The sequence below is a fragment of the Ostrea edulis genome, chromosome 8 (genome assembly GCF_947568905.1).
Source record: "Ostrea edulis chromosome 8, xbOstEdul1.1, whole genome shotgun sequence".
NCBI lineage: Eukaryota > Metazoa > Mollusca > Bivalvia > Ostreida > Ostreidae > Ostrea > Ostrea edulis.
In genome coordinates this window covers 37,645,892-37,668,313 of record NC_079171.1, presented here as the reverse complement: position 1 = coordinate 37,668,313, position 22,422 = coordinate 37,645,892, and the positions used below count along the sequence as shown (strand labels likewise).

Below are 22,422 nucleotides of genomic sequence, written 5' to 3'. Positions count from 1 at the left end.
ATTATAACGACTATAAAATTTGCGAAATGCCGATTTTAAACAGGACTGTTGAAACCTGTGTAACACAACTTATTTGTCAGTAGCTTGTCTCTATTTAAAAACTGATCACACGCAGAACATGCTCTCACGTATCGAATTAGTTCTGAGACATCATCACCATAAGCAGGTGATAATGGAATATTACTACATAAATAAGCGAAGTTGACCATGGAGAAGCTGAAACTATGATGTTTGTCATAACGTTGTGTTGGTGGTTTTCCGTTGACTATGTAAAACAAATATCCAAATATTAAGCAGATATGGAAGACTATGACCTTATATAAATTCTAGTATTGTATTTATACACCATTTATATAGAGATATACATACGAATTATGTACATACATACATGCCAATAATGTAGTTCCACAAATTCTGAAAATACTATTATTCCAGTACCTTTAAGTTTATTGTGTGTCCGCCACCATGTTAAAATGTTTCTATACCATAATGTACATGTGATATAAATTGAGAAAATGGAATTGTGTTTTGATACAAGGTCACATCTATAAATTACATCTATAAATAAGTGTGTTTTACTCCTTCATATCTCCCTTGGAAAATGATAAGCTATCTGCATATTCATTTACATTGTGAAGAGTTCAATTCTCCACGATCCCCCACAAGTTTCCCCGTCATTTTGTCGACAGTCCTTATTGCACTCGTTGTCATCGCGAAGACTTTTGTATTTGATCTCACTGCCACAAAAACATTCATTTCCATTCTGAAAAATACACGAATAGCATACACATGTTGTAAAAACATCCTCGATAGTCCCACAGGCCACAACGCTCACCAGACCTGGATTTCTCGAAATAATCTAAAGTCGAAACCCAGATTTCATTCAAATTTTAACTGCTCAAATAATAAATAACTTAGATTTAAGATTTTTTCGAGAAATTCAAGCTTCAATCTCAATACACGCTTTACAGTTTTGCAGTCAGAAATTCCGATATTGAAATCAATTCACTGCAATAAATGACTTACAGTAGAATGAGGTCACAACTATATAATTACCTAAATACCTTCTACTTCTCAGGACGCCGGGCTGCATATGCCAGTTAAAAACATTCAGTTTAAACATGAGATAGACTTGCAAATGCAAGATGAAGATAACGAACAGTAATCAATCTCATAACTCCTACAAGCAATACAAAATAGACAGTTGGGCAAACACGGACCCCTGGACACACCAGAGGTGGATCAGGTGCCTAGGAGGAGTAAGCATCCTCTGTTGACCGGTCACACCCGCCGTAAGCCCTACATCCTGATCAGGTAAACGGAGTTATCCACAGTCAAAATCAGTATGCCAAGAACGGCTTAACAATCGGTATGAAACACGTCAGACAGCATTTGACCCAATGCGAGGTTGTATTGACGAACTAGATCGTTTCTCATTTGCAATCATAATCTTATGAGTTGCAGTGGCGGATCAAGAGGGAGTTTCGAGGGTAGCGGTCCCCTTTCACTGAATATTGTACATGTAACAAAAATGGTAATTTTTCGTCATTTTGAGATCTTCAATCTCCGTCTTGGGGACGGAAAAGATACAAGGGTACAATGGTCGCATCCTCAATTGAAAATTATCTGGATCCACCACTGAGTTGTTACGCCCACCTCAAAATAAGTCTCGTAAAAGTAAGCTATGGTTATATATCAATATGCACCTCAGATTCAGCGTGTTAGGCTTTTCTAAAAAGATTTTCACGGTTGTTTTCCTTACAAAACCGACCATCATTTGATCATACACTGATATGACGTCCTACAAATCCTAACACTAAGCTAAAAACGTATTTCCTTCTGGAGAACTAAAAGAAATAAATTGATTCACGACATTTCTAATGTACTGTAGTAAAAGAATACAGAATATTAAATGTGATCTAGGAAGAGAATACCGAATATCTAAAGTGATGTGGGCGGAAAATCCGTGATATTGAATGTGATTTATGGAAAGAATGTTTGATATCAAATATGATATAGAAAAACAATGCTGGATATTAGATGTGATGCCATAGAAGAATTTCTGATATGAGATGTGATGTAGGGAAAAATATTTGATATAAAATATAATGTAGGAAAAGAATACAGGGTATTTAATGTGATGGAGGAAAAATGATATTTGATATCAAATATAATATAGGAAAAGAGTGCAGGATATTTAATGTGATGGAGGGAAAATGATATTTGATATCAAATATTTAATTGCTGTTATAAAATTTAGAAATTCATTTCAAAATTAAGGATTATCTCCCTCGTGCATAGCTCTTATCCTTGGACGAATTTGACTCCACTTTTTTGGCACGCTGTTTTTGGCTATATTTAGCTCGAAAACTTCATAGTTATTTCGGATTTCAAACATTTCGGTTGAGCATCACTGAAGAGACATTATTTGTCGAAATGCACATCTGGTCATCAAAATTGGTACCGTATAAGTTTTAAAATATAATATAGGAAAAGAATACAGGATATTTAATGTGATGGAGGAAAAATGATATTTGATATCAAATATAATACAGGAAAAGAATACAGGATATTTAATGTGATGGAGGAAAAATGATATTTGATATCAAATATAATATAGGAAAGAATGCAGGATATTAAGTGTGATGTAGGAGAGGAATGCTCAATATCATACGTGATGTAGTATAATACTGGATATCATATGATGTAGTAGAATACTGTATATCATGTGATGTAGAATACTGGATATCATGTGATGTAGAATACTGGATATCTTGTGCTGTAGAATACTGGATATCATGTGATGTAGAATACTGGATATCATGTGATGTAGAATACTGTATATCATGTACTGTAGAATACTGGATATTATGTGATGTAGTATAATACTGGATATCATGTGATGTAGTATAATACTGAATAGCATGTGATGTAGTATAATACCGGATGCAAGGTGAAGATAACGAACAGTAATCAATCTCATAACTCCTACAAGCAATACAAAATAGACAGTTGGGCAAACACGGACCCCTGGACACACCAGAGGTGGGATCAGGTGCCTAGGAGGAGTAAGCATCCCCTGTTGACCGGTCACACCCACCGTGAGCCCCATATCCTGATCAGGTAAACGGACTTATCCGCAGTCAAAATCAGTGTGCCAAGAACGGCTTAACAATCGGTATGAAACACGTCAGACAGCATTTGACCCAATGCGAGGTTGTATTGACGAACTAGATCGTTATAACGACCGTAGAATTTGCGAAATGCTGACTTCAATCGAGACTGTTGAAATCCCTGTACCATCAACTTGTTTGTCAGTAGCTTCCCTCGGTTTAAAAACTGAATATACCCAGAACAAGCTCTTGCATATCGAATCAGTTGAGATATATAAACACCATATACAGGTGATAATGGAATATTGCTACATAAATGTGGAAAGTTGACGATGAAGAGGCTGAAATCATCCCGTTTGTCATACAGTTGAGTTGTTAGTTTGCCATTAATGTCTACTTTCAATAAAATATCTAAGTATGAAGCAGAAGTGGACGACTCTGTGATGTCCTTCATTTCGAGCTCACAGGGATATATCAAATCGACATATGAATGAAAGCTATCATTGTTAACAGACAAATCGTCATCGATATATCTAAATGTCGAATTGAAGGTCGCAGCGAGAGATTTTTTTCTTCTCACGTAGAAGTTTTTGAATAAATTCTGCTTCATATGAATATAAAAACAGGTCAGCTAACAAAGGAGCACAATTCGTGCCCATGGGAATTCCAACAGACTGTTGGAAGACCTGATAACCAAATACCACGAAGATATTGTCAATGAGGAACTCTAGCATATTTTTTTATTTCAACTTCAGAGTACTTGTGCGTGGAATCAGAGTGGTGTTTAACAAAGTAAGTTTTTGAATGACTGATCACTAGATATGAATATTTCCGTTTTCCGTTTTTGTTGAAGAAGCAACTGTCTATGATGTCAAACAGTCTAGTCTTTAATTTACCGTGAGGAATGGTCGTGTATAGTGTTGAAAAGTCATAGGTTTTAATGCTATTGATTTGGGAAAAATTCTGTGATTTCAAGTTTACTAAAAGTTCTTTAGAATTTTTTAGAATCCACATTTGATTAACACCACTTCTGGCATATGTAGTCCCACAGTAAGTTTGAAGTTTCTCCTTCACAGCTGTTAACATTTTCGTGTGATGTGATGTAGTATAATACTGGATATCACGTGATGTAGCATAATATTGGATATCACGTGATATAGTAGAATACTGGATATCATGTGATGTAGTATAATACTGGATATCACGTGATGTAGTATATACTGAATATCAAATGTGATGTAGTATGATACTGGATATCATATGATGTAGTAGAATACTGGATATCAAATGTGATATATGAGAAAAATGCTGGATATATAATGTGAAAAGTGCACGTCTTGTACATACTTGAACATTCTACAATTATTGATTGTTATTGATCATTAATTGTTGTTTATTATTTATTGTTATTAATTATTATGTTTGACTGAGGCAGTAACCGTAGACTTCCGTAACCTTTATTAAATGATCAGGAATTTTACAAGTTTTCAAAGTTTTTTTTATTTCTTCAACAAATAAAATATTTGCATTATGACACGTTGCAATACTTCAACAGTAGAAACGTAGAAACTGTAGTAATAATAACATGCATTATCAGGATTTTTTCTCATTGTAGTTGATAATTATTTTACCGTAATTAACAATTTTCGATAAAATGATTAACGACATTAAATTTGACTTACCGATACATGCTATGAAACGCGCAAATTTGATTGGTCGATAAAAATGTCAACAAATCTATGGTTGGTCGAGAGGGAAAGTTTCAAACAGACCTTCCAAAGCCAATGTTACATGTAAAGTGAACTCAGTCGGAGGTCAATACCAGAAAAGTTCGTCTGGACCAATAAGAGAGCATAAAAAATTCATGATAATTCTATGATAATCTAAATCTGATTTATACTTACTTCTAATCCATAGAATCTGAATTCACCTTTTGTAGAACAAAACATCTTGCAATAATTTCGTCCATTGTGATTTTGAACATGGGGCCCCGATTCAAGCACACGATTAGGTATGTCTTCAAAGCAGCCCAATCGCTTCCCTATATGTAAATAATCACCAATGTCATGTAACACGTTCAAGCATTACTGTATCACTTGTTAGATCTGATCACAATGAGAGCAGTCCCCTTTATCTATTAGAACATGTTCGGCAATTGAGAGCAGCCCCTTTATTTATTAGAAAATATTCGACAATTTCAAACGGCAGTCAAAACTTTGAATAATATCGGGATATATCTGTACATTTCATGAACTTTCATTTCTTAATCTCTTGGGTAAAAGGAAATCATTGATAATCATAAATTGTTGATTAACATCCATTGACTTCTAAATATATGACACTTCATCTACAGTTGGGACGTACAGCAAATAAGCAAGCAACTCCAAACAAAATGAGCAAATCTGGTCAAGGCATAGTGCCAATGGCGGATGTGACTGGTCGACAGGGGATACTTGCTCCTCCTAGGAACCTGATCCCTCTTCTGGTATCTCCAGGGTTCAGTGTTTGCCCAACTATCTATTTTGTATTGCTTATAGGAGTTATGAGATTGATCACTGTTCGTTACCTTCACCTTTCATAGTTTGTAAAATTCGGAAATAAAAGACCTGGCCATTTTATATGTAGCACTCATTTCGAATGGATATTAACAGGGAATGCTTACTCCTCCTAGGCACATTATCCCACCTCTGGCATATCCTGGGCTCCGTGCTTGCCCATCGCTCTGTTTTGTTTTTCTTACAGGAGTTATAAGATTGATCACTGCTCGTTAACTTCACCTTTCATTTATATTGTCCAAACAATAAATCGTCTCACCTTCACAAAACAGGTCTGATATCCACTCTCCGTTTGCTTGACAAACAAATCGTCCGGACCCCCTCTGCTGATAGTCCTCAGTACATTTGAGATGTAACGACAATGCAATCCCAATACCATCCCAGTCCCTTACATCATCCGCCGTCATTGTGCTGTTGTAGGGGATGCCACAATCTGAGGGAACGATAAAATACCGATTGCTATCATAATATGAAAATATCAAGGGATACACCATCGTCAGAACCCACGGGTTTTCTCCCTCCTTTAAACTGTAATGTTTCGACGATGGGAATAAACGCATTTGCTGGTGATGTGACATTTGAAATGATTGATTGATTATATCTTGTCTAAAATCTCTCTCGAGATTTTTCACTCACTTTGAGACGTAACCAAGACCAATGAAGGGCTTCAAATTTAGACATATTAAATGTATACATGATGTGATATGTGAAATATATACATTATTGATATGTGAAATATATTCATGATGTGATATGTGACAGTCTCGATTGAAGTCAGCATTTCGCAAATTCTATGTTCGTTATAACGATCTACTTCGTCAGTACAACCTTGCATTGGGTCAAATGCTGTCTGACGTGTTTCATACCGATTGTTAAGTCGTTCTTGGCACACTGATTTTGACTGCGGATAACTCCGTTTACCTAATCAGGATATTGGGCTCATGGTGGGTGTGACCGGTCAATAGGGGATGCTTACTCCTCCAAGGCACCTGAACCCACCTCTGGTGTGTCCAGGGGTCCGTGTTTGCCCAACTATCTATGTTGTATTGCTTATAGGAGTTATGAGATTGATCACTGTTCGTTATCTTCACCTTACATAAAGCTTAAGAATACAAAATTAAGAGGTTTTTTTTAAACACGGACTTCTAGACACACCAGAGGTGGGATCAGGTGCTAAGAAGAAGTAAGCACCATCTGTCGACACCCGCCATGAATGCTATATCTCGGTCGGATAAAATGGAGTAACCCGTAGTCAAAATTAGTGTTCACAGAACAGCCCCAATTGCCACGAAGCATGCCAGAAAGTATATTACCGAATGACAGTTTCTATTGGTTGATTACATCGCTATAACGACCATAACATTTGGAAAATGCTGACTTTAAACGAGATTGTTGAAAAACCTATTTGTCAGTAGCCTGCTTCGATTTGAAATTTGATCATTCGTAGAACAAGCTCTTACGTATCGAATCAGTGGCGATACATAAACACCATATGCAAGTGATAATGGAATAGTGCGACATAGATATGGGAAGTTGACAATAGAGAAACTGATTTAATGTTTTATAAGGATTGATTGATTGATTGATTATGGTTTTACGGAGTTTTTGTATTATAAGAAATTGAGATATGTTTGGTTGTGGATGTTTAAGGTTTTCTGACACCCCCAATGAGCCTATTCTTTTTCGAAAATCAGGGAAACGATCTTATGCGTGCCAAAGTTGTTATTATCCTTGACATGTTGACAAGTAATGCAGCTACTGTACAATACTTTAATACATGTACATATAACACGTATTTGAAGGGTTGTGCACATTTATCGATTTCAGTATAAATTTAACATCCATATTCGTATTCGTTATCCACGATATAATCAACAAATTTTGGAAGCTAGGTGTAGGTATGCTTCATGTCGCGGAAGATAACTCCATTTTCCTCACGTATGTTTCCTGTTTCGGATCGATATACTGGTAGAGTTTTGCCTCTTTGCTGCGATGTATTAAGTAATGCTAAATAGTTTTCACCGATTTTCAAGGTAAGTAATTCTTCCATCCCAATAATGCCATACACTGATAAGAACGCCCACAAACTTTGGACATATCTGTATTGAGATGTGACTTGCAATCCTTTTAGATGTAGCTGTAAATCCTTTTTGATATGTGGTTGTTTTAGGAGTCTCTGTAAGATCTTTTAAGACAGTCTCGTGGGGATCCGTGTTAGAATATGTCCTCAGTACCCCTTTGTTTGTCGTTAAAGGCGACTAAATAGATCGTTTCTTCGGATGAGACCGTAAAACCGAGGTCCCGTGTAACAGCAGGTGTGGCACATTAAAAAAAATTCCCCTGTTCAAAGACCATAAGCGCCGAGCATAGGCCTAAATTGTACAACCCTTATCCGGCAATGGTGGCGTCTCCATATGAGTGAGAGATTCTCGAGAGGGATGTTAAACAACATTAAATCAAATCTATCAATCTTTTAAGACAATGTTGTAATGGTTTTATTATAAGATGTATGAGTTTTTAAAGACATACTTTTGCGATATTTTGAGACATGGCTGTCATCTCGTGGGTGAGGGGTGTGATTTCTCGAGCGTGACTGTGATCTTTCATGTATGAATGCAAAGTACTAGTACACGTATTTTGAGGAATGATGATTTTTTTCTAATTTTTTACTCAATACATTCCATAAATATATGATAGTAGTTAATGTAATTTGGCTATCGCTGTTCATTATGTCTAAGGTTGAACAAACATACATGAACGCCTTGCGATAGGAAATTGACAAGTAGCCAGATAGGCTTGTAGGTGCTGCTTACTATTCACTCAGCATACTTATATTGCGTCTGATTCCGTTACAATATATATCAAACCATCTTACCAGACAATATGCACTTGAATTTTCCGAATGGTTGGTGAACACATTTCTCGTTGATGGCGCACTTGGATACTGAGCACGAACCCGCTAAATCCTGCAGAATAATGGAATAATGGAATGTCATGTGAAAATCTGCTTTACAATGTATTGACATAGAGCTTACTGAAGCAATGGTAATTGTGAATGTTATTTTTTTACTTTTACTATTGGTTTGTTAACCATGCTCACGTGATGAAATGCAGTATATTTCTCAGAACATACACTGACCTTTCCACGTGACGTAAACAAATCAAAATTTAAGGAATAAACGGTTATTCTACATCGTCATAATGGCTAACTTCCTTTTAAAAAATGAATGAAAATATGGATATCAGCAGTATTTGTCCACTCATTTCTAATGCTATTGTCTAGATGAGTAGCTCAGTAGATTTTACTTCTTACATTTTACTTTTCTATCTCTTAAGAAATAAATCTGTTTTGATAATACGTGAGAGTATAAAATACGACGATTCACGCGTTTGAGCTACATGATTTTTTTAAAGTTTATATATTATACGTGTATTTACATTTTAGTTTCATTTATATCAGAATTTCCAGTTGTTAAAATAGAGGTGTTATATATATATCTGTATTCATACGCGTATTGCTTACTACTGTAACGCATTCATGAGGAAAAGACTATTACCAAAATTTGTAGAGATAATTAGAATATAAATATTTTGAAATAAAGACGGAAATTTTGCGACGATGTGATGTCAAGACCCCACCTACTACGCTCTAATTAGTCGTCAGTCAGGCCGAAAAATTCTCTGAACCCTTTCTGGAGATAACACAGATCCCATCAATGGTACGCCCCCTGTTTTCGCTATTTCATACTTTCAATACAAGCAAGGCAGGCATCCATTTCTTAAGTGAACGGTGAAAATAACAAACAGTGATCAATCTCATAACTCCTATAAGCAATACAAAATAGATAGTTGGGCAAACACGGACCCCTGGATATACCAGAGGTGGGATCAGGTACCTAGGAGAAGTAAACATCCCCTGTCGACCGGTCACATCCAAAGTGAGCCCTATATCCTGATCAGGTAAACGGAGTTATCCGTAGTCAAAATCAGTGTGCCAAGAACGGTCTAACAATCGATATAAAACATGTCAGACAGCATTTAACCCAAAGATAGGTTGTATTGATGAACTAGATCGTTATAACGACCACAGAATTTGTGAAATGCTGACTTCAATCGAGACTGTTGAAATCCCTGTACCATCAACTTGTTTGTCAGGAGTTTGCTCGATTTAAAAACTGACTATACGCAGAATAAGCTCTTGCGTATCGTATCAGTTGACAGATATAAACACTATATGCAGGTAATAATGGAATATTGCAACATAGATATGGGAAGTTGACGATAGTGTTTGTATGTTTCTTGCTTAATATCTCACTCGAAAAATTTTCACTCATATGCAGACGTTACCAAGATCGGTGAAGGGCTTTTGCTCGGCGTTTACGGCCATTGAGCAGGGAGGATTCTTTAGCGTGCCACACTGTGACACAGGTCATCCGTTTTTAAGGTCATCTCCGAGGACCCGTGACATTCACACCTGATGCCGAGCGTTTGGTGATGGAACTGTCACGACCTGTTTTAACGACTTCGGTCTGTCGAGGCCGGGATTCGAATCCCGGCTTCTGCATGCGGGGCGAACGCGCTAACCTCTCGGCCACCGCGGGGGTTTGACGATGGAGAAGCTGAAATCATCCCGTTTGTCATACAGTTGAGTTGTCAGTTTGCCCTTAATGTCTACCTTCAATAAAATATCTAAGTATGAAGCAGAATTGGACGACTCCGTGGTGTCTTTTATTTCAAGCTCACGGGTATATATCGAATCAACATATGAATGAAAGTTGTCATTGTTAATAGAAAACACGTCGTCGATATATCTTAATGTCGAACTGAAGGCCACAGCAAGATATTTCTTCTTCTCGCGTTTTCAATAAATTCCGCTTCATATGAATATAGAAACAGAAGCACAATTCGTGTCCATGGGAATTCCAACAGACTGTTGGAAGACTTGATCACCAAAGACCACGAATATATTGTCAATGAGGAACTCTAGCATATTTTGCTATTTCAATTTCAGAGTACTTCTGCGTGGAATCAGAGTGGTGTTTAACAAAGTAAGTTTTGGGGTGACCGATCACTAGATATGAATATTTCCTTTTTCCATCTTTTGCTGACGAAGCAACTGTCTATCATGTAAAAAAGTCTAGTCTTTAATTCATCTTGAGGAATGGTCGTGTATAGTGTTGAAAAGTCATAGGTTTTGATGTTATTGATTTGGGAAAAGTTTTACGATTTCAAGTTTACTAAAATTTCTCAAAACATTTTTAGAATCCACATTTCATTAACAACACTTCCGTCATATGTAGTCGTACAGTAAGTTTGAAGTTTCTCCATCACAGCTGTTAATATTTTCGTGAGGAGTAAAGCTATGGGCTTGGTAGAGCACTTACTAGATCTAGCAAAGTATCTTTGTTTGTAAGGGTTTTTTATGTAGTTTAGGTATATTCATTCGACCCATTGACTGGGATATTAAATGTGTCTAAAACTGAAGCATGGTTGTGTAGAATTTTCTGTTTTGAAAGGCCAGTTGAAGTATAATAAGTATCATTACCAAAAGTTGAATTGGTGCCAAGTTCCTTTGAAATACAGTTGTGATAATGAGCCTTACAAACAAAGACAATGCATTAACTGTTAGATGCAGCAAGAGAGAGAGAGAGAGAGAGAGAGAGAGAGAGAGAGAGAGAGAGAGAGAGAGAGAGTGGCATTTATATATCAACAAGTTTGTTTCTTATCACAGACATTATCCCACGCTAAGAATTTCTTATCTGCAGATGAAACCAATACAACAGAACAGAAAATGCATAAATGTCAGAATTACCCTGCTCCAATCCTTTATATCGCTATAAATCCATCCAAGTGTCTTTTCATACACAGTTTGTGCAGCAGGTTCATTTTCATAGTTGATCTGGCAGACAAGTGTTCCGCGATGGTAGTTGAATGATTGACATCTCGTGGTCCTGAGGCATTCCTCCACGCAGTCCAGAAGGCTGTAGTTCAATAAAGATAATATAATTCGCTTCCTTAACCTATATCCGTATCGTAATCTGGCATATCCGGTTTCCAAGTTTGATGTGACAGACCACGTGATACTACAGACCGTTAGAAGTTTGTGTAGATACCAGCAGAGTTTCATGTCTTTAGTTCTTGCATTGCCTGTCAGAAGAAAAGTTTCATATTGTATTCGTCCCAGAACCGAATCTGAAAGATTCAAATAGGGAAACGCATGAATGACGTAATCACAAGGTTGTCGCGACCTGCAAATCATATTAAATATGACATTGTATACTCTGCATATAATACAACATACAGGGCGCGCCAATTATTTGGGAGTTGATTTTATCAACTCATCTTTGCATTCTCTTGGCTCAAGGTGGCGTGGACCTAGGCACTTTTTTACAAACAGATGTAATGATCAGCGCCAGCAGCAAATAGTACGTAAACCGTTTACGTATTACACGTTTGAATGCATAGTTTCTGTAAAATTTACTTTTCCACCGTCGGTCAATTGAGTATGTACATTGAAAAACGACGACAGTATCACTATAAATACAATCTAATGTCAACAGCGATATTTCACAGTATTCAAAATATCCTACACGCAAAGAGAATATAACCGATCATAATATACAGTATAGGTAAAAAAAAAAAAAACGGGTCCCGCGGATAAAAAAGTTGATGTCTTTCAAATTGCGGTTTCTGCGTATTCTATAGCCTTTGTGTGGACCTTTCAAATCCAAAAATACATACACATACAGACGTGGTCACAATCGGGAACACAACCGATTTGTGTTAGCGTCAAATTGAAGCGAAGCAAAAATACCGTGAATCGTAACATTTAATGCTGACTTAAATCAAATATTGTTGAAAAACCCAAACAGTTTGTTATTTTCGAGAAAATTTGTCATAAGTTTGAAAATCATACCACACGCCATATAATTTCAAGGTTTTTCAGACATATTTTATACACATTTCCCCGTGGGCCACGACCAAGTTCTACAGCAGCAAACGTCAGCTGACTGACAGATAGAGCACTGATACCTCGTGTGTAACAATAGAAATTAGAAAATCGATATATGCAATGAATAAAATATCAGTTTAGTTTTCCTTCGTGAAATAGAGAGATTAATTAATTTTATTGCTATTTAGATTCATAATCAATATGAAAAAAAAAACTTTCCATTTAAAATAATCCATATTTTTCCGTGGACCGCCACCAAGTTCTTCCAAGATTGTATTGTCTTTTAGAGTCATAATGGTTAACTAACTTTCCATAATATATGATTAATCAATATTCAATTAGACTTTTACATTACTAATTTTGTATAATCAATCACACTTAACATTCTATATGCACTTCTCTGTGGATTCATGTAATCTTCATTATTTATATACAGAGTTCAACCCGTTATTTTTTTTAAAAGTTAAAATCGCTCAATAAAAAAGAGGAAATGGGGGAAAAAATGAATTTCTTGATATTTTGTTCATCGTGTTGAATGATATGAAAAAGTTTTATAGTAGTATACATCATTTACTGAAAGTGTTGTTTTGCTATAAAGTCATTCACTTATCACATCTTAAAATACAAATTAGATTCTTTTACGAAATGAATACATGAAAATATATTGTCGCAGTCAATAATTTATCCCAAGACGAGGTCTTTCATGCAAATACCATCAACAATTCAACGAAGACTAAGTAGAGGCGTTTAACCTGGCCAAAGAGACCATAATTTCATTATAACTAGCCAAGCCGGTTGTGGAAAGACAAATATGATTAAAACCTTCATAGCGTTCCACGGTTTGGTTTGTAATTTTTCATGGAAATCTGAAAGAACCATGAAAGAACTATTGACACAATTTGACTATATATATAATATAGGTCTGTACATACTTCAATCAGATGGATATACAAAAATATCTATGTATTTTTAACATAATATAGGTCTGTACTTTCATTAGATTGTAATTGACAATGCTTTACATAACATTCCTTTTTCAAAAGGTGTGACTCTATATAAACAAATTTTTTCATCAAGCCCCTTCCATGAATTCAGATCCAAATTCGATCTTAAAAATTAAATTTGGATATGCTTCCAATGATTTTTCCAGACATTGAAAATTTATATTTTTCTTTTACATCCAAATCTGAATTACCATTTCTACTTTCAGTCGTATTTTCTGACACTCGGGGCACCAAAGAGACCCCCCCCCCTATTTTCCATGCTGTAAGTCTAAACCTATCTGGCCGTTTGTACATAATAAACAAGCGTCTTTTCTCAGCTAAGTGCGTATTTTTTTAAATGGCACCGGCTGAATTGCATACTTTATTTATTTCTAATGATTGTTTAATCCATTAAAAAAATAATGAACTGACTGAAGTTTCCCATTTTATTAAAAATACACTTAAAATACCATTCAAAAATACAAGGAGGGGTGGGACATGGAGTCCTGTACACAATCACATGCGTTTAAGTGATCAAGACAGGGCTCACGGCGGATGTGACCGGTCGACTGGGATGCTTACTCCTCCTAGGCGCCAGGTCCAACCAGTAATATATACAGGATTTCGTGTTTGTCCAACTCTTAATTTAGTATTTCTTTTAGGATTTATGAAATTGATCACTGTCCAATATCTTCACCTTTTCACATGTGCAAAATAAAGAACACATGACTATTTTGGTAAATTTAATAATTGTAGCTATTGTCCTGTCATTTGTTGATGCTTACGAAGTGATGTCGATTGAAATTTTCCTAGATGATTTGTATAGAGCTCTGGGAATTGAATTTCAGATTTTAAGTAAGATCATACATAATTTTAAAGATAAAGGATACGTAAATCTCTGATGTTTAAGTGTAAGTTCTTGCACTTCAAGCAATGGGGAATTGTTTAGTTGTGTAAATCGTTTTTCAAACATGTTCTTGAATGTTACTATAGTGACATATTTTGACAAAAATGAACAGTTTTAAGAGTATCACTATATGATATGTTGGAATAGTAAAATATAATCCAGACAATTGATTGATTTACCAGTATGTATGTAAACATGAATGATTGCGCGTTGATTGTTGTAGAGAAATAACATAAGTTTATGACTTCTGAGTGTACTTCTATTTTTTATCATTATTTTGAAATAATTCTCAATCCCAGAAGCATCTGGTGCAAATCTACATAAAATCAACTCCCATCAGTACTTTCAGTACTTTGATTCTACAAGGTATTGCAAAACCAATCGTGAATTTTCCTGTTACATTCATTCTGCCGTATATTCATCCACGTAAAGTATAGTCGATCATCCCCTTGTTTATTATATATACCGCACGTCTATTTTTTGTTTCTTTTCTTTTTGTTTTTGGTGGGGTTTTTTTTGTGGTTGTTTTTTGTGGGGGGTTCTTTTTTGATTGTCTGTTTGTTTTAGGTTTTTTTTGGTTATTTAATTTATGTATCATACTTCTGTTTATTTCATCTATTACATATGATATCATGATACTCTCGTTTATCTGCATATATCATACTTTTGGTTTATTCTAAAAACGTCCGATTTTGTTTTAAATATAACATTCCTGTTCATCGGATATATCATCATCACATTCAATTCATATATCATACCCCTGCTTATCTGATGTAGCAGTTCCGAGGGGATCCGAGGTTAGAATAGGTCCTCAGTACCCCTTGCTTGTCGTAAGAGGTGACTAAATAGGGCGGTCCTTCGGATAAGATTACTTAAAAACCGAGGCCCCGTGACACAGCAGGTGTGGCTCGATAAAGATCACTCCCTCCTCAAAGGCCGTAAGCGCCGAACATAGGCTTACATTTTGTAACGTCCCCTTATGAGTGAAAAATTATCCAGAATGACGTTAAAGCAATCTACAATCATACAATCTGATATATCATACTCCTGTGTCAATATTTTGATGTTTATTAACATTTCAAACACCGTATCGTTGGTTTGAAGAAAATCTCTTAAAAACTGTTAATAGTGAAAATGTAAGTTAAATCTTTTTTTTTCTGTTTACTGGTATCAGCATCCGATGTTGTTTGGGTGGGAGACAACGAAACTTCCATAGAATTAACATGGTTTTACCCTACAGTTTTAAATAACAGTATCGATTATACTTTCCATGTCAATGTAAACAGTTACATTGGTAAATGATCGGTATCAGATTCGGGTTACATCAATGTAATGAAAGGTGAAGATAACAAAGGGTGATCAATCTCATAACTCCTATAAGGAATACCAACTAAAGCATTGGGCAAATACAGACCCCCGGACACAAGAGAGGTGGGATTCGGTGCCTAAAAGTAGTAAGCATTCCCTGTCGACCGGCCATACCGCCGTGAGCCCTTTGTCTTAATCAGGTAAACAGAGTAATCTATAGTTAAAAATCAGTGTGGTGAGAACGGTGAAATAATTGGTATGAAACACATCAGATGGTATTTTAATGATAGATTGCATTGGCAAATTAAATCGTTACAACGACCATAATAGAATTTCGCAAATTACATCGTTAAAACGACCATAGAATTTGTGAAATGTTGTTAGATGATTGGATGGAAATATATGCATAATTCATTGATCCCTGGAATATTCCGCTATAGTTGATCATCTCGTTTTGAATTTCAAAAGTTTATTGCATGACGGAAACAAATTTTACCTTTGTACATAAATAATTGTGCATTTCATACCCTTTTGACAGTGCGAAATGTACTTTTTTGAACTTCGACAAGATCTCCAGACACTCATAGAAAACAGCTGGTTGCATAGAATCGCAATCTGGTCGCTATAACGTAGATGCAATTCTATGTAACCAGTCATCAATAGAATCTATCATTGGGTCAAATGCTGCCAGATATGTTTCACATCGATTGTTAGGCCGTTCTTGGCACACTGATTTTGACTACGGATAACTCTGTTTATCTGATCAGGATATAGGGCTCACGGCGGGTGTGACCGGTCGACAGGGGATGCTTACTCCTCCTAGGCACCTGATCCCACCTCTAATGTGTCCAGGGGTCCGTGTTTGCCCAATTATTTATTTTGCTTTGCTTATAGGAGTTATGAGATTTATCACTGTTCGTTATATTCACCTTTCGTTGAAACATCTTTTACTTCCAAATCTTCACCAATGTCATTCAATGACTCCCTTACCCATACCTTTCTTAAAACGAAATCTGGCAACAAATTTATCACTACAATATGTCAAAAAGGGTTTGCTCTTTCCCTTATTATTTAAATTTCTCCCTCTTGATAAGCCTGTCAACAAAACATTAAATCCGCCATATACCTGGTTCAAAATTAAGCTAAATTACTAATTTTCAAAGGTGTGCAAGTGAATTGAATTATTTGAGCTCAACTTAATTTTAGACTACCTTGACCCACGCGTAAGTCATGCGTATACAAGTGTCCATTAATTTTGTGACATTTTTCCAATAGTCGGTTGGAATTCCCATGGGCACGAATTTTGCTCCTTTGTTAGCTGACCTATTTTTATGTTCCTATGAAACAGAAATTATCTAAAACCTTCTACGCGAAAAGAAAAAAAATCTCTTGCTGTGGCCTTCAATTCGACATTTGGATATATCGAAGATGTTTTATCTATTAATAATGAATTTCATTCATATGTCTATTCGATATATCCAAGTGAACTCAAATTAAGGACACTTCTGCTTCATACTTGGATATTTCATTGAAAAAAGATATTAACGGCAAACTAACAACTCAACTTTTTGAGGATATTAGCATCTCCATCGTCAACTTTCCATATTTATATACCAATATTTCATTATCGATCAGGTGCCAAAGAGGAGTAAGATTCCCCTGTCGACCAGTCACTCCCACCATGAGCTCTATGTCTTGATCAGGTAAACAGGTAATTCGTAGTCAAAATCAGCATACTAAGAACGGCTTAAAAACCCAACTTAAAGTTAACATCCCCAAATTGTTAGCCGTCTGTCAATCAAACATTTAACAATATATCTCATGTGGAGTGAGATTTGCAGAAACTGTGGTCTAGAGCTACCCCAGAGAGGTGTTTGGATAACAATAACATTATTTAGATCTTGAGGAAGCCCTGAGTTTTGATTGCATTGGCCTGTCCACAACTGTTATTTTCTGGTAGTTCAATTGTTTGTAAAAAGACCCCTGAACAATACAATTTTAATATAATTGTAATTTGAAATTAAAGGGAAAATTATTGTTTGATTTCTGATTGTAAAACTTATACGGTACCAATTTTGATGCACCAGATGCGCATTTCGACAAATAATGTCTCTTCAGTGATGCTCAACCGAAATGATTGAAATCCGAAATAACTATGAAGTTTTAGATCTAAATATAGCCAAAAACAGCGTGCCAAAAAAGTGGAGCCAAATTCGTCCAAGGATAAGAGCTATGCATGAGGGAGATAATCCTTAATTTTGAAATGAATTTCTAAATTTTATACCAGCAATTAAATATATATCCGTATTTTCAAGCTAGTAACGAAGTACTTAGCTACTGGGCTGTAGAGACCCTCGGGGACTAACGGTCCACCAGCAGAGGCCTCGACCCAGGGGTCATAATGTAAAACTTATACGGTACCAATTTTGATGCACCAGATGCGCATTTCGACAAATAATGTCTCTTCAGTGATGCTCAATCGAAATATATATATATATATATATATATATATATATATATATATATATATATATGAAATATATATCAGTGTGTATAAGTAGCGCTTTAGGAGCATAACAAAGCTTCCTTTTTTAGGGAAGTCGTTGTGGCCGAGTGGACTTACGCACTGGTTTGACAATCTTGCTAGGCGGTGGGTGCCGTAGGTTGCTGGTTCGACCCCGGGCTGGGGCTAAAATTTTCAGTACCTAGTTGTGATTATTTAGTGCTTTATATATATATATATATATATATATATATATATATATATACATGATGAGTTAGGAAATATCTTCGACACAATTTATAATGCAGCATAATGTTAAAAAGTTCAATGACGAATGAATTACTGAAAACAAAGCATGTGACAGTCAAACAGCAATATATTCTATATCTTTATTCTGTTTTCAAAGTTTAATCCTGTAAGATGTGAAATATTAAGATCAATTCTATGTAAAAATCAAAGAAATCAGATAGGGTCTGGCCACTCAATGTCACAGATTTCTTTGATTTTCACAGTATTAACTTTACTTGCACCATCTTACATAATTTCAACCCCACCACCGAATTTCTACCATCCGTTGCCATGGAAACCGACAGCAGTTTATGAGGGCTAATTGAACTGCAAAATTCAGCCCGTTTTGCCCATGTTTTGCCCTTGTGGTATATAAAAAATTGAAAAAGACAACTAATTTTCTCCATAAATCTCGATTCCCCATAAAATTCCCTCCTTATTTATGATATCTATATCCACCTATGGTAAAGGGTGTGTTAATGACCGCTGTACCAATGTATTATAATTTGGCACTTTGCCAAAGAGTGATTTTTTGTTGGATTTCATTGATGAATTTAGATAATTTGGAAAATACATACAGCATAATCAACTGCCATCAAAGGATGTCCATATCAAAGACTCGTAATATATATAAAAAGATTAATGGTGAAACGTAGTGCAATTGATCTGTAGTAGCATGAAAACTGTAGATTTGGGCATTTTGCCAAAACGGGATTTTTTGTTGGATTTCGTTGATGAATTTAGATAATTTGGAAAATACATACAGTATAATCAACTGTCATCAAAGGATGTCCATATCAAAGACTCTTAATATATATAAAAAGATTAATGGTGAAACGTAGTGCAATAGATCTATTGTAGCATGAAAACTGTAGATTTGGGCATTTTGCCAAAACGGGATTTTTTGTTGGATTTCGTTGATGAATTTAGATAATTTGGAAAATACATACAGCATAATCAACTGTCATCAAAGGATGTCCATATCAAAGACTCTTAATGTATATAAAAAGATTAATGATGAAACGTATTGCAATAGATCTATTGTAGCATGAAAACTAGATTTGGGCATTTTGCCAAAACGGGATTTTTTGTTGGATTTCGTTGATGAATTTAGATAATTTGGAAAATACATACAGCATAATCAACTGTCATCAAAGGGTGTCCATATCAAAGACTCCTAATTTATATAAAAAGATTAATGGTGAAATGTAGTACAATTGATCTATTGTAGTGCGAAAACTGTAGATTTGGGCATTTTGCCAAAAATTCATACTAATGACAAATAATACAACCTACACCATTTTAAGTTTAAATGAACAATATGAGCAATTGATATTTCAAAAATAAACATGGAGAAGTTTAACATATTAATAAAAATTAGTTAGAGTGATTAAAAAAAAACCATGTAAACATAAATTGTAATCCAGTAGGACCCCCCCCCCTCCCCAAACACCAAGTAGATTTTGCAATTATTTCCATAAACGAGCTATATTACATGTACTGTATTGTCATGTAAACTATTATCAATAACTATAAAAAGTCTTCTCAAGATATTGGGTAGATACCAATAAATTGTTCATTGTACTGCCTTGTATTTGTTGACCTTTGACCTGGAAATCATTAGGGTCATCTACTATTCATAACCAACCAACATATGAAATATCATAATTGAACAACAGGCCCAATATATTGGGGGGACACCATTGCATAGAGTACTAGCTACATTGCACCTAGTCATTTTGAACGCTATGCTCCAACCACTCGGCCACGGAGGCCCCTGCCATTTTTAATCTTTTTTCCTGAAAATCAATGGGGGTCATATACTACCATATACTACCAGTGACCAACCCCTGTATGAAATATCACTATCAATCAAAGGGTTCTGAAGAAACTGGTCAGACATAAATTGTACAGAGTATTGTATTGCACCTGGTGACCTTTGGACCAGAAAATCAATAGGTGTCATTTTCTACTGCAGAAACTGCATGAAACTTTAAAATTTATTGAAGTTTGTTCAGTGTTACTGTAATCTATGTTGACATACCAGTAATTAGTAAATTTATAATATTAACACAGAACAACTCATTTTTGCAAAGTTGTTTATTCAACAAACATGGATCACAATGTTATCCAAACAACACCATCATCTTTTTTTAAAAAATCATTATAATAGTGATTTTCCTTCAACTGTTCAGTAATGAATCCTTATTCAGTAGGCTCACAAAAGACACTTGCAGGTTAATTTTGCAATGTTTTAGTTACATTAGTCTTCTGACACCAAAACTTTATCTTAACTAAGTCATGGTGTTTCCTTAGAAGAACAGTTTACTGAATCAGGATGGACTTGTGTCGTGAGGTGTGTTCATTGACTGTAAAACTCGCAGTTTTTTTCCATTCTCAAGAGCTCTTCTTTGTCTTCTATATCACATAAGAGTCATGGAATGCATCTTCTGCTCTTCAAGTTCTAAAAAATGTGTTAAACAAATATTGAAAAGTTCATCTTATTTTTCACATTTTCATACAGTACACACCTAATTCAATTTGATTAAACTAAATTTACATGTACAAGATCATTCATGATGCTAGAATAGTAATTTTACCACTTAATTAATTACTTAGTTGATAGATTATCATGCCCGCCCACCCGCCCCTCAAAAATCATCTGTGAAATAACATAGATTTATATATCTGGCATTAAATTATGCACTTCTGTTGACAAAAACGTGTTTGTCATCAATATATTTCTCAGAAAATAAAAATTAAAAAATAAAATCTTCCCACAGTCTGCCCCATACTTTTTGGTGACCCAGGATGATAATCTTACTAATTAAGTTGAATTGGCCTAAAGGATGTTATGTTTTGATACAGTTTGTATACATGTGTTTTTGCTGTATTGAAGAGCTATTAATAGTGTTAATACTCATAAATTAACAAGATGTTCACAAACCTTACTGGTTACCTGAGTATTAATCAAATTTTAAAAAATTCAAAGTATCACTATAGCTCTAAGGGCTATAAAATCCATGTTATACACTATATGACTCTTTTGGACCCACATTCACAACCCTGTGTTTTCGAAATTCGCAATTTTGGTACCCCTTTCTGTTTTTCCTTCATAAGCATTCAGCTTTATTTAAGGTAGTTCCACCCTCCTGTGATGTCATAATATTTTGCAGAGTCAATGATTTAATAAGATTTATGCATAACATGAACATAAATTGTGTTAGAGTCTTTTTCAATAGTTATTGTAAAAAATCTTGTATAACCATAAAATATTTCAAACGTATATGAATATAATCAATGAGCTACATTTTTCACAATGCTATACGAGTTATTTCCCCCTGATTACAGGGAGCGTGCATCACATTACTGTCATTTGATGGTGTCAAGTAAGGAATAAATAGAAAATTTGCAATTTCTGATTGCAATCAATTGCCAGTTAAGGAATTTTTCTAAGAATTAAGTGTAATGGCTTGAAAACAGTATAACTGAACAAAATGTCTTAATCACTGATTACATGTATGTGGCCCATGTGTGTTTTTCTTGCAAGCAATGTATGGTTATGATGTAACAAAGTATGTAAATATTAACTAGTCCTCAATTTCTTTAGATCAGAATCATGATGTACTTAGTATATCAGCAATTCTTCATTATTAATTTCTATCAATATTTTCAACAACCAAACACAACAAAACATGCAATAAGATATGCCTAAAACACATGTGCAACCAACGCATACATGTACATTATCAATTTATCGTTTCACAATGAACAACACTACTTGTTGCTAAATGTACACCAGATGCCAATAAA

General features: G+C 35.2%; 1 protein-coding gene across 2 annotated transcripts in view; it reads right to left on the bottom strand.

The window, feature by feature from the left end:
• Window positions 1-330: 330 nt before the first annotated feature.
• LOC125661567 (uncharacterized) overlaps window positions 331-22,422 on the bottom strand; it is a 40,600-nt gene continuing 18,508 nt past the window's right edge. The window contains exons 2-6 of one of the 2 annotated variants that reach the window (XM_048893615.2): window positions 11,481-11,815; window positions 8,544-8,634; window positions 5,928-6,101; window positions 5,018-5,154; window positions 331-763 (exon numbers count right to left, since the gene is read on the bottom strand). In XM_048893615.2, coding sequence (XP_048749572.2) covers window positions 626-763; window positions 5,018-5,154; window positions 5,928-6,101; window positions 8,544-8,634; window positions 11,481-11,795 — 855 coding nt within the window. In that variant the 5' untranslated portion in view covers window positions 11,796-11,815 and the 3' untranslated portion in view covers window positions 331-625. Of the gene's footprint in view, window positions 764-5,017; window positions 5,155-5,927; window positions 6,102-8,543; window positions 8,635-11,480; window positions 11,861-22,422 lie in introns of both variants that reach the window. The other variant, XM_048893614.2, reaches the window with a different exon arrangement.